General features: G+C 49.4%; 1 protein-coding gene across 1 annotated transcript in view; it reads right to left on the minus strand.

The window, feature by feature from the left end:
- Positions 1 to 13,563, minus strand: part of Sec14l2 (SEC14 like lipid binding 2) — a 30,286-nt gene that overhangs the window by 5,601 nt on the left and 11,122 nt on the right. Inside the window, exons 4-11 of the mRNA XM_069994542.1 lie at positions 13,079 to 13,138; positions 12,675 to 12,863; positions 8,740 to 8,835; positions 8,528 to 8,588; positions 7,766 to 7,849; positions 2,829 to 2,935; positions 2,599 to 2,738; positions 2,029 to 2,198 (exon numbers count right to left, since the gene is read on the minus strand). Coding sequence (XP_069850643.1) covers positions 2,029 to 2,198; positions 2,599 to 2,738; positions 2,829 to 2,935; positions 7,766 to 7,849; positions 8,528 to 8,588; positions 8,740 to 8,835; positions 12,675 to 12,863; positions 13,079 to 13,138 — 907 coding nt within the window. The remainder of the gene's footprint in view (positions 1 to 2,028; positions 2,199 to 2,598; positions 2,739 to 2,828; positions 2,936 to 7,765; positions 7,850 to 8,527; positions 8,589 to 8,739; positions 8,836 to 12,674; positions 12,864 to 13,078; positions 13,139 to 13,563) is intronic.

The following is a 13,563-nucleotide window of genomic DNA, read 5'->3' on the forward strand; positions in this document are numbered from 1 at the left end:
CCATTATAGTCCATTCAAGGCCAAGAGCTAGTGGCTCACGCCTATAATCCTGTCTACTCAGGGAGCTGAGATCTGAGGATCATGGTTCGAAGCCAGCCAGGGCAGGAAAATCAATGAGACATCTCCAATTAACTACTCAAAAAACAGTTGCCGTGTCCCCCCTCCCCACTCCCCACCCCCTCGCTGCTGCCACGGCCAAGTTGATCTAGAAGCAGAGCAATGGAGCTGTGGCTCAAGTAGCAGAGTGCTAGTCTTGAGCAAAAGAAGCTCAGGGACAGCACCTAGGCTCCAAGTTCAGCCCCAGGACTGGCATACATGTGCCCCCCCCCCATAAATTCAAATAAAAGAATAACAAAGCATTATGCTTACCACTAATAATAAATATATCATAGACCTGATATGGTATAATTTGTAATTCCTCTAAGATGTCTGCTACATTAGCCAGGTACCAGCGGCTCAAACCTGTAATCCTAGCTACTCAGATGGCTAAGATCTGAGGATCACAGTTTGAAGCCAGCTTGGGCAGAAAAGTCTGTGAAAGTCTCTCTCTCGTTTTCTCTTTCTCTGTCATGGGTCTTGAATTCTGGGCTGGCCACTGTCCCTGAGCTCTTCAGCTCAAGGCAAGCACTCTACCACTTGAGCCACAGCGTCACTTCATGTTTTCTGGTGGTTAACTGGAGATCAGAGTCTTAGAGACTTTCCTGCCCAGGCTGGCTTTGAACCATGATCCTCAGCTCACAGCCTCCTAAATAGCTAGGATTACAGGCGTGAGCCACCAGCACCTGGCTAAAATTCTCTTCATTTAACCAGCAAAAAGCTGAAAGTGGAGCTGTGGCTCAAGTGGTAGTCTGCCAGCCTTGAGCAAAAAGCTAAGGGGAAGTGCCCAGGCCCTGAATTTAAGTCCCATTACCAGCATAAAAATGGTGGTAAGGGAAGGGCTGGGAAGGTGGCTCAGTGGTAGAGCGCTTGCCTTGCATGCATGAGGCCCTGGGTTTGTTTCCTCAGCACCACATAAGCAAAAAGAAAAATGGTGGTAAGGGATTTTAATTAATATTGCAAAATGGTGCAAGGTTGAACATCCCTTCCAATGTCTGTTTTCAGTTCTGTTGCCAATCTCAAGTCACTCTGAGGTGAGTGTCATTTGGTGGGTTCAAGGCCAAGCTATGGTAGCACACAAATCCCCATAGCTGCCCAGCCATTCCTGCCTCACCGGCCCTCAGGAGAGAAAGAATCACTAGGAAAGATCTAGCAGCCAGGCTTCAGTGACTCACACCTATAAACCCAGCTATTCAGGAGCTGAGATCTGAGGGTTGGGGTTCAAAGCCAGCCCAGGCAGAAAAAGTCCATAAAACTCTTATCTCCAAAGAACCAGCAAAAAGCAAAAAAAACCCACCAGAATTAGAGCTATGGCCCAATTGGTAGTGTGCTGGCCATGAGGAAAAAGCACACACACACACACACACACACACACATCTAGCCAGCTGCTAGTGGTTCATACCTTTAATCCCACCTACTCAGGAGGCTGAGATCTGAGGTTTGCAGTTCAAAGCCAGCCTGAACAAAACAAATCTGTGAGATTCCTTAGCTCCAGCTAACCAGCTAAAAATCCAGAATTGGAGCCTCAAGTGGAAAAGCAGAGTGAGAATGAGAGGCCCTGAGTTTAAGTCCACAGGCACCAAAAGAAATTAAAAAAAAACTAGCCACAGTCACAGACCCAGCTAGATTAGACCGAGCCCTGCCAGCAGCCATTCTGAAACCCCATGGTGACCGCACTGACTCACCTGCTGCCGGTATCATCTCTGCATCCCACCCCACTGCGAACCAGCAGGGCCACCCGGGACAAGTCACGGCCCCTCTCTAATCCCAGGTGCCCTGCTCTCTGCAGTAGGGTGAGTGATGAGCTGATGGAGCTCCCCTTCCTATTCAAACCCTTCCAGTGCCCCAAATGACAGAGGAAGTGGCTGGGGGGAGGCTCCCAAGACAGAAAGCAGACAGGGGCTTAAGCATTGTTGAGATGAAGAAACTTACAGGTGCCAGGATCACTGCAGGTGAGGGTCCCGTCCTCAGGCACCATGTGGGCATTGTACCTCTGGCTGGCCAGCACCTCTGTCATCTCCGCAGCCTTCTGCCGCTCGCCCATCTTGGTCTTCAGGAAAATTCCAAAACCAATATCTGCCCCCTCTGACATGAACTGCCACCTGCAGAGGCCATGCACTCATTCAGATTTAGATACAAAATATACACGCCGGGCACAGGTGGCGCACACCTGTAATCCTAGCTACTCAGGAGGCTGAGATCTGCAGATCTCGGTTCAAAGCCAGCCTGGGCAGGAAAGCCCCCATGAGACTCTTATCTCCCATTAACCACCCCAAAACTAGAAGTGGTGCTATGGCTCAAAGTGGTAGAGCTCAGGGACAGCGCCCAGGCCCTAAATTCAAGCCCTACAACCAACCTCCCACTCAAAAAAAAGATTTAGATCCACAGTTCCCTCTGGGTAGGTGTATGGCAGTGGGGTATTTTTCCCCACCCCACCCCCAGCCCACATCTCAGGGCACCCAGGAATGAAAGGCTTGGGGCTCTGCCAGGACCCTGTCCTACCTGAGCACACAGCCGGGGAAGAGGATTTCATATTCCACCTGGTGAGAGGAGCCCCGGGCTACCTGCACGCTGTGCTCATACTGCTGCTTGACCTGGTCTCGAACATAGTATTTCTTGGGGATGTCGCCCCCATAGTTGATCTAGAAGCAGAGCAGGGGGTGAGCTGGCATGTGGATGAGAGCCAGGCTTTCCTGTCCCCTCCCGCCCCAGCCCTGCGCGCAGCCCCACACCTTGGATTTGCACTTGGGGTCCCCATCGGGGTCTGTCATGGTGCCTCCATACTCCACAGGCAGCTGATCAGGGCTGATATGTTTCAGTAAAACCTCCTTCCAGTTTGCTGGCACGAAGAGAGAACAAGGGGACACATCAACACTAGGTAAGATTTCATTACCCCAAAAGGTAGGGGAATTTTTTTTTTTTAACCATATCTTTGACAGTCTGTGTCAAAGGGGAAGAAAAACCTGTCTCTGCTTCCTCCCCTACCAGGGAGCACGGTGGTGCCTGGTTGTAATCACAGTACCTGGGAGGCAGAGGCAGGAAGATCTAGAGTTCAAGGGCAGCCTAAGGTGCATATCCAATCCTTGTCTTTAAATAAAGGGACGTTATCAGCATGCAATATACATCGTAAGAGCAAAAGCCATCCCCCAAAAGATGGCCCTACCCTACAGCAGAAACAAGAAGCCCTGGGTTTGTTCTGATTGCCTCTGGCCAGCTCAGTAGTCTTAGGAAATCATTCTAATCTAGTTTTTCTTGCCCTGCAGGGTTCTGAAGGGGGTAAAGTATATTTGAGAGCGCTTTGCAAACTGTAAAGTGCCTTTCACACTCTGTTGGAAGGCAATCCAAACATTACAAGTAGGAAGCCAAGTGTATATAGCACACCTGTAATCCCAGCAGAAGCAGGGTTGTGAGTTTGAGTACAGCCTTGGCTCTAAAGTAAAAGTTGCCTCAAAAGAAAAACAAAAAGTATAAGCAGGGAGCTGGGGAAAGAAAGCAGGGAAAGGCAGAGGACCACAGGCAGGAAGGGTCAGGCCACAGGGTCTTGGTCCAGTTACAACTCCACATCTTCCCTCCACGTGGCTGTGTACATGGTATCGGGAAAACATCCCTGGCAGGGTGGGGAACCGTTTTTTTTTTCCTGCCAAGGGCCATGTGGATATTTATAACACCGCTCGTGGGCCAGGCAAAATTATCAACACAAGCAGATGGCCAGCAATGAGAAGCATGTGTCTGTCCTGTCCTATACCAAAAGATTCTGAGGCTCACAGACTTCCCACGCCTGCATGTGACTGTATCAGTAGGTACCTAAGTTTTACCCCAACCCCAATTTCACTTCAGCTCCTATTGTTTGACTATGTGTGTTGGTACTGAGGTTTGAACTCAGAGCCTAGACACTGTCCTTTAGCTTTTTTACTCAAGGATGGTGCTCTACCACTTGAACCACAGCTCCACTTCTGGTTCATTGGAGATAAAGAGTCTCCTGGACTTTCTTGTCCAGGCTGGACTTCTAAGCTCGATCCTCAGATCTCAGCTTCCTGAGTAGGTAGGATGACAGGCATGAGCCACTGGTGCCAATCTTGTTTGGCTGCTTTTTATAACCAAGCCCTGTCCCAATTGGCTCTAGTACATCCAGCCATCTAAATTCATAAATATCAGCCAAATACTATTTATTTATATTTATTTTGTATATACAGGGGCTTGAACTCAGGGCCTGGAGTTCTCATGTGGCTTTTTCATTCAAAGCTGGCTCTCTACCACTTGAGCCCCGCCTCTACTTCTAGCTTTTTGCAAGGTAATTGGAAATAATTGTGTCATGGACTTTTCAGCCGGGGCTGGCTTCAGATTGGGATTCCTAGATCTCAGCCTCCTGAGGAGCGAGGGTTACAGTGCCAAACCTAAGGACAGTATTTTGATATCCTTTCATGCCAAGTCTATAGGCCACATAGGCAGCAGCTTCTGGGGACAGCCCAGTGTTTTCTGCATACTGCTGGCTGGAGGCCACGGACACTGTGTAGGGTCTGCCAGGGCTCACCTGTTTGGACCCAAGACAGTGCAACTCCTGGAACACGATGTCACCACTAAGCTCCGGTGACCAGCTTCTCTGTCAGCCATCCCAGCCCAAGGTGGCTGTGATTGAAAGAATCAGAGGTGTGGGTGGGAGAACAGACTGAGCTACCTACGCTGCCAGGAAGCCAAACTGCCTCAGACACATGGTGGGTGGGAGCAGCTCACGAAAGTGTTAGGCTCTGTGTGTGTGTGTGTGTGTGCGCGCGCTCGCGCATGCACTGGAGATGTCATCTGGGACTTTACATATGCCAGGCAAGCACTCTACCACTGGGCTATATCTAGGTTATTTGAGATGGAGTTTCACAACATGGCCTTGAACTTGAGATCCTCCTGCCTCTACCTCCCAAGTGGTGGGATTACAAGTGTCCATTACCATGCCCACCTGCTCTGATTTTTTTTTTTGTCGGTTATGAGGCTTGAACTCTGAGCCTAGGCCCTATCCCTCAGCTCTTCAGCTCAAGGCTAGCACTCTACCACTTGAGCCACAGTGCCACTTCCAGCTTTTTCTGCTTATGTGGTGCTGAGGAATCAAACCCAGGGTCTCATGCATGCAAGGCAAGCACTCTACCACTGAGCCACCTTCCCAGCCCCTCTGATTTTTTTCTTAAAAAATTTCTTCACCTAGCTCAGCTAGAGATCTGGGCTAAGGACTTGCCATCATCTTACAGAGAGAGGAACAGGCAGTTAGAGGCAGAATCTAGCCAGGTGCCAGTGGCTCACACCTGTAATCCTAGCTACTCAGGAAGCTGAGATCTGAGGATTGAGGTTTGAAGCCAGCCTGGGCAGGAAAAAAAATATAGACTCTCCCAATCAACCAGCAAAAAGCCCGAAGTGGCAAGTGGTTGAGCACCAGTCTTGAGCAAAAAAATCTAAGGGAGAGACCGCACCCAGGCCCTGAGCTCAAGCCCCAGCACTAGCATACACACACACACACACACACACACACACACACACACACACACACACACACACACACACACACACACACACACACGCACGCACGCACGCACGCACGCACGCAGAATCTCGCTGCCAGAGCTAGGAGTGGAACCCAGACACCTGTATGTTCCTCACAGTGTCCCTCCACCAAACTATGGCCTCACCAACAGCACATCTGGAAAACGGACACTTGCAATATGTATCCTAAAGGTGAAACCTTCAGGATCCTTCACCTCTCCCCAGCCCACCCGCATGGGTAGCATGAAGCACCTCTGCAAATGGTTTTTCTAGCCCTTTCTCCCACCGCACCATGTCCTGCTCCAGCAAAACAGAACAGCCTTCCCCTGGCTGATTCCTGTGTCTTTGTGGTTTTAGGGCGCACCTGTGACCTGATATTCTCCCTGTTCACCCGCTTCTCTGCCAACCTGGCTCATCACCTCTCAGTCTTCCCAGTGGGCTCCTCCTGCTCTCCTAGTCTTGAATTTGGAAACTCACACCCAGCTACTCACCAGGTTTTAGCCTTGGGGAATTCTCCAGTCTCCAACCTTAGTTTCAGGCTATTATTCCAATACCTGTAAATGTTTACAATGCCTGTGCCTCCTGGGTCACCCATGCCATTCTAGATTTCTCTTTCTCGCTCAGTTTCCCCACCCAGTCCATTTCATTCTGCTGCTCCCCAAATAAGTCCGACGTCCAAGAGTCTGCACCAGAGCATGATTGTAACAAATCATGACTGTCACACCCTGCTTGGACTCTAGCAATAGTCCACAAGCTGGTATCTACTCCTCATCATCTTGATTTATTTTTTCAGGACTAGGGATCAAATCTAGGGCCTCAAGCATGCTAGACAAGTGTGCTAACACTTTAAGACACACCTCCAGCCTTACCCTCCACAATCTTGCCAGTACAACAGATCAGTTTTGCTTTAAAAAAAAAAATCTCATCGTGGTTTGTTGTTTTGTTTTGTTTTCTCCTGCCCAGAATTCTCTGGATCCCAGTGGCCTGGACAGTCCTTGTCCCACTGGTCTCAGATTCTGTCACCTGGCTCCAGGGTCCCCATTTAGCCTCATCTCTTTCTGAATCCCCTGCCTCTCATTCCCATGGACTATCACCAGGGAGGGGTTTCCTCGTGTTCCCTCTCCCTGCCAAGCAGCTTCCACTCCATTCCCTGTGGCCAGCTCCTATTCATCCCACAACACCCAGCTGAAGAGGCCACTGTCCTCTCCCCAACCCAGGTCAGGTGAGTGCCCATGCTAAGCACTCCTCAGTTTGTCTCTTCCATTTATCACACCAAGCTGATAAACCTGTTTGTATCTCCCTTCCCTGAGAGCTCAAAGAACTATGTCCTAATCATCTTGGCAGCCTGTCACCTGGCCCAGGACCTGGCATGGACAAAGTGCATATGGGATGGAGATGCTCCTAGTTGCCCTCATCTATAAGCAACCTTGCCCTGCATGGCACCTTCTCCAATCCCTTTTTTTTTTTTTTATTTTTTTTTTTTATCCGGTCGTGGTGCCTGAACTCTGGGCCTGGGTGCTGTCCTTCAGCTCTTCAGCTCAAGGCTAGCACTCTACCACTTGAGCCACAGCGCCACTTCCGGGTTTTTTCTTTTTGCTTATGTGGTGCTGAGGAATCGAACCCAGGGCCTCAGGCATGCAAGGCAAGCGCTCTACCACTGAGCCACCTTCCCAGCCCCTCCAATCCCTTTTGAGTGTCTATCGGTTTGTATCTTAGCTTTCCCTCCACAGGCCCCCTCTCTCCCAGCTCCTTGAGGGCAAGGCCTTGAGTTTCCTTCATCTTTCAACCTACGACAGTGAGCTCCCGTTCTTGCATCTAGAATGTCTGAGAGAAAAAACACACAAAACAGTTCTTAGGAAAGCAGATAGGCAGCTGGGCACCAGAGGCTCATGCCTGTAATCCTAGCTACTCAAGAGGCTAAGAACTGGAGGACTGTGGTTCGAAGCCAGCTCAGGCAGAAAAGTCCACAAGACTGTCTCCACTTCATCAGCAAAAAAAGGCAGACTGGAGGTACGGTTCAAGTGGTAGAACACCAGTCCTGAGCTAGAAAGCTGCATGAAAATGTAAGGCCATGGTCACAATCCTACAGTTGGATCTAATCTGGGCTACAGAGTGATTGGTAGAGAGTTGAGTTGGGGCCACTCACCTCCAAGGACCATGATCTTCTTCCGGGTGTCCTCACTAAGGAAAGGTTTGATGAGGTTATAGGCCACAGGAAACAGCTTGGGGGCTGGAACACAGACCAAGCCATAGGAGGCTGGGGTCAGTCAGTCACTAACAGTGTCATTCATAGTCCATCTGTCCACAGGGCCCCACCCTATACTGGGCCATGGGTCCCCTGGCTCTGTGAAGAGACCACACAGGCAGCCCAGAAGTGAGGCTCCAGCCAGCACCAGCTTGAGGTCCTTCCCCCATCACACAATAGGCTGGGGCCCTCTTCCTACATCATCGGGCCTGGAGGCTCAAGGGACATCATAAACACTGAACATAAAGACATGTTCAGTCCTTGGGCCCTCGTCAGTGTGTGTGTGGGGTGTGTGTGGGGTGTGTGTGTGTGTGTGTGTGTGTGTGTGTATGCGTGCATGCACGCACACGCACGCACGTGCCAGTACTGAAGCTTGAACTCAGGGCCTCAGACTCTCCTTTAGCTTATTCCATCAAGGCTAACACTCTACCACTGGAGCCACACCTCCACTTCCACCTTTTTTGTGTGTGGTTCACTGGAGATACAGGTTTCATAGACTTTCCTGCTTGGGCTGGCTTTGAACTGTGATCCTTAGATCTCAGCCTCCTGAGTAGCTGGGATTACAGGCGTGAGCCACCAGCACCTGGCTCTACGTAAGATTTTTTTTTTTTTTTTTTGCCTCTTTTTCCCATTTGGCTTCATTACTGGAAATTCCCGACTTACCTTTAACAACAAACAGACGCTTCAGTGTTTCAGGATAATTTTCCTCAAACATGCTGAGAAACTGTGGAAGCAAAATCACTGTGGTTCCAGCCGGCTCAGGCCTGGGAGCCAGGAAAAAGAGGCCCTGCTTCCTCCCGGCTGCAATCTGCCCCCAGCCCCGCCCTCAATCTTGTAGGGTAGCCTAGCCAAAGGGTCCCCCCTTTGCTGCTCACCTCACCGTAGGCTTCTACTGCAGGTTTCCAGAGATGCTTGAGGCCAAGCCCCTCACAGTCGTAAATCATGGTGATGGTCTCAATTTTCTTCCCCAGCTACAGGAAACAGATAGGTCAAAGTCAGGCTGCCAGAAGCCCAGCCCTTAGTTAGAGGTCAATGCTAATTGGGCCAGGCATCCACAGAGCAACAGAATCAGGTCTGGGTAGGGCCCAGGATTTTCCAATGGAGATAATAATCCCAGGCTGGAACTGGGGCCTAGGCAGGTCATGTCTCCTGTCTAGGTTTCCCTGTTCTCATCTGCTAAATGACCGAGTGAATCTAGATTACATCTGAGGTCCCTTCTGTCCCGCAGGCTCGCCTGGTGGCCTCCTCTTCTCCTCTGAGACATGGGGCTCTGTGAGCAGCACTCATGCAAAACCCAGGCCTATACCACTTCTCATTCAGGCAGCACTACAGGTGCATCTAGATCAAACCCCTCCAGCATTCCACTCCTATCCCCGGGGTCTCTGTCCTCAGTAGGTTCTCTGTGAATGTATGCAAATAATGATTTGAAAAGCCCCACATTTAGCTGAGCATGGTGGCCTGTAATCCCAGAGGTGGAGATAGGAGGATTGGAGTTTGAGGGCAACCGAGGCAAAAAGAAAGAGAGACTCCATTTCAAAATTAAGCCAGGGAGCTGGGCGCTGGGGGTTCATATCTGTAATCCTAACTCTTAGGAAGCTGAGACCTAAGAATGGCAGTTCAAAGCCAGACTGGGCAGACAAGTCCTTGAGACTCTGAAATTCCACCAAAGAAACTGGAAGTGGGGCTATGGCTTGAGAAAAAGAGCTCAGGGATAGTGCCCAGGCCAGGTTCAAGCCCCAGGACCGAAAGAAAAAAAAAAAAAAGATGGGACCAGGTGCCAGTGGCTCACGCCTGTAATCCTTGCTACTCAGGAGGCTGAGATCTGAGGATCAAGGTTCAAAGCCAGTCCAGGCAGGAAAGTCTGTGAGACTCAGAGGTGGTGCTGTGGCTCAAAGGGGTAGAGCACTACAGGGACAGCACAAGGCCCTGAGTTCGAGCCCCATGACTGACCAAAGTAATAGTAATAATAGTAATAATAATAATAATAAGCTGGGCATGGTGGTACAAATATGTATTACAGCTACTTAGGAGGTAGAAGTAGAGGGATCATAGTTCAAGGTCAACATGAGCAAGAGTATAAGACCCTAACCCAAAACATAAAGTACAAAAATCAAAAGGACCTGAGGTGTGACTCAAATGATGGAGGGTCTTGCCTAGGAAGTGTGAGGCCCTGAGTTCAATCCCCAATACCAATAGTACATGTACACACACACACACACACACACATACACACACACACACACACGCCCTGAGTTCAATCCCCAATACCAATAGTACATGTACACACACACACACACACACACACACACACACACACACACACACACACACACACACACACACACACACACACACACACACACACACTCTCTTTCCAACTGCTGGAAATAAGGAAGAAAAGAGACCAGAATGACATGTTGCTCAGTCTCTTTCTTAGTAGTCAGTGGTTCTGGTCTCTGCTGAATACAGACTTAGAAAAGCACAAAATCTGAGTGGTATCAAAATGCTTGTCTAAGAATGGGCGGTCCATGATGAAATTTCACCTGTCCTCCCATTAAAATACAAGGTTGCAAGCCAGGCCCCACTGGCATATGTCTATAATCCTAGCTACTCAGGAGACTGAGATCTGAGGATCACAGTTCGAAGCCAGCCTGGGCAAAAGAGTCCCCAAGAAACTCTTCTACTGAAAAATCAGAAATGGCGCCATGGTTCAAATGGCAGAGGACTAGCCTTGAGTACAAACAGGCTAAAGGACAGCAACCAGGCCCTGAGTTCAAGCCCCACAACTAAGAACAACAACAACAACAAAAAGGAGCAGCCAGGCACTGGTGGCTCACGCCTGTAATCCTAGCTATTCAGGAGACTGAGATTTGAGGATCACGGTAGCCCAGGCAAGAAGTCTGTGAAACTCCTATCTCCAATTAAACACCAGAAAACCCAAAGTGGCACTGTGGCTCAAAGTGGTAGAGCACTAGCCTTGAGCTGAAGAGCTGAAGGACAGCATCCAGGCCCAGACTTCAAGCCCCATGACTGGCAAAAAAAAAAAAAAATGTAGCAATATTTAAAAAATATTGTTTGTGGGCTGGGAAGGTGGCTCAGTGGTAGAGTACTTGCCTTGCATGCATGAGGCCCTGGGATCCATTCCTCAGCACCACATAAGCAGGAGTGCGTGGCTCAGTGGTAGAGTGCTCACCTTGAGCTGAAGAGCTGAGGGACAGCGCCCAAGCAAGAGTTCAAGCCCCAAACAAAAAAAATTTAAAAAAAAAAAAAGAGTTCAAGCCCCAAGACTGACCAAAAAAAAAAATTGTAGTGTTAGGGTTCAAACTCTTGGCCTCCTGAATGCTAAGCATGTACTTTATCCACTCGGCTACATTCCAGCTATAGTCAGTTTTGGTGGGTAGGAGGTGTGATGTGGTATGGTGGAGAGAGAGAGAGAGAGAGAGAGAGAGAGAGAGAGAGAGAGAGAGAGAGAGAGAGAGAGAGAGAGAGAGAGTGTGTGTATGTGTATGTGTGTGTTAGGGTTTGGACTTGAGGCTTCATGCTTGTTAGGCTAGTGCTCTACCATTTGAGCCAGTCCTACTTTGTGCTGATTATTTTAAAAACAAACTCTTTTTTTGTTGTTGTTGGTCCTGGGTCTTGAACTCTGGGCCAGAGTACTGTCCTTCGGCTCTTCAGCTCAAGGCTAGTGCTCTACCACTTGATCTACAGCACCACTTTCAACTTTTTCTATGTGGTGCTGAGGAATCAAACCCAGGGCCTCATACATGCAAAGCAAGTGCTCTACCACTGAGCCACCTTCCTAGTCCTAAAAACAAACGGACTTTTCTACCTCAACTGGCTTCTAACTACAGATCTCAGCCTCCTGAGTAGCTAGGATTACAAGTGTGAGCCACCAGAGCCTGGCTAATTTATTTGTTTTGTTTTTGAGACAAGGTCTTGCTCAGTGCCCCAGACTGACCTAACACACTCGCAGTCTTCCTGCCTCTACCTTCCAAGTGCTAGATTACAGCTGTTTTGGTGCTGTTTTGTAATAAAACTAAGTTTACTCAACTTAAAGGACTTGTTTTTATTCTGAGATCAGATCATGCCATTTCTTTCTTTCTTTTTTTTTTTTTTTGTCGGTTGTGGGGCCTGAACTCCGAGCCTGGGCGCTCTCCCTCAGCTCTTCAGCTCAAGGCTAGCGCTCTACCACTTGAGCCACAGCACCACTTCCGGCTTTTTCTGCTTCCATGGTGTGAAGGAATTGAACCCAGGGCCTCATGCATGCAAGGCAAGTGCTCTACCACTGAGCCATCTTCCCAGCCTCAGATCATGCCATTTCTATAGACTGGGGACTCATTATGACAATAACAGATGGTCATTTTAACTCTTTACTTGGCAAAATAAAATCCGGCAGGCCAGGGTGGAAATGAAGTGATAGAATGCTTGCCTAACATACATAAAGCTATGGTTCCATGCCCAGCACTGCAAAATGAAAGAAAAACATTATGGCAACAGTATGATCATCTCTAAATCTTTGAGATTTCAGTAAGCTATGAAACCTACAAGACTGGCTATATTACAACCCACCTTTTTTTTTTTTTTTGGCAGTACTGGGACTTGAACTCATCTCCTCACATTTGCTAGACAGGCACTCTAACCATTGAGCCATGCCTCCAGCCCTCCTTCCTGTAAGTGTCTTTTGAGATAGGGTCTCACTGCCCAGGCATGCATCTTACACAGTTCACGCATCTTGGGCTTCCTGGTAGTTAGGATTAGTAGGGTGAGCCCAGCGCTCGCTCTTGACCGCGGCAGGCCCCTCGTTACCCACCTTGGTGGTCTGGCGGGCACACTCCTGCAGAAGCAGTTCACACTCCCTTATCTTGGTCCTGAGAAGGTCTTGCTTGGTGGCTGAGAACAGCAGCCCTTTGGCATCCAGAGGCCCAATGATATCATAACAGATCGGGCAGCCATCCAGGTCGTAGCCACATGTGCCCCCAGCCAGATACTGCTTGATCACCTGCACAAAGACACCAACAACGCCCCTGCTGGGTGGCCCGGGGGTGCCCACGGCTTCCCAGCATCATAGTGCTTTAGTGTGGACTTGAGTCTCCCCCTTCACATGCCTTTCCCTGGATACCAACAGGTACCCAATCAGAACTCCAGCCCCCCCTCCCCAGTCCAATAGGCTGAGAACAGAGATGGAGGGGGTCGGGGAGGAAAATTCATCCTCACCTCAGGAGGCTGCCAGCTCGTGATGTTATCTATATCCTTTTGCTTCCGGAACTCCACATGCTGTAAACACACAATCAGAAACTTTAAAAAAGCAGGAGGTGATGGGCTGGGAATGTGGCTTCGTGGTAGAGTGCTTGCCTAGCATGCACGAAGCCCTCCTCTGTAACACATAAACAGAAAAAGCCAGAAGGGGCACTGTGGCTCAAGTGGTAAAGTGCTAGCCTTGAGCAAGACACTCAAGTGACAGCCCCCAGGCCTTGAGTTCAAGCCCCAAGACTGGGGAGGGGTGGGGGAGAGGGTGGAGGGGAAGCAGGAGGTAAAAGCCAGGTACATTGACTCAAACCGGTAATCCTAGCTACTCAGGAGACAGATCTGAGGATTGTGATTCTAAACCAGCCAGGGCAGGAAAGTTAATGAGATTCTTATCTCCACTGAACCAGCAAAAAAGAGGAGGTAGAGCTCTTATTCAAGTGGTAGAGTGCTAA

Source organism: Dipodomys merriami, unplaced genomic scaffold (genome assembly GCF_024711535.1).
Source record: "Dipodomys merriami isolate MVZ:Mamm:240054 unplaced genomic scaffold, mDipMer1.0.p SCAF_45, whole genome shotgun sequence".
In the NCBI taxonomy this organism is placed as follows: Eukaryota; Metazoa; Chordata; class Mammalia; order Rodentia; family Heteromyidae; genus Dipodomys; species Dipodomys merriami.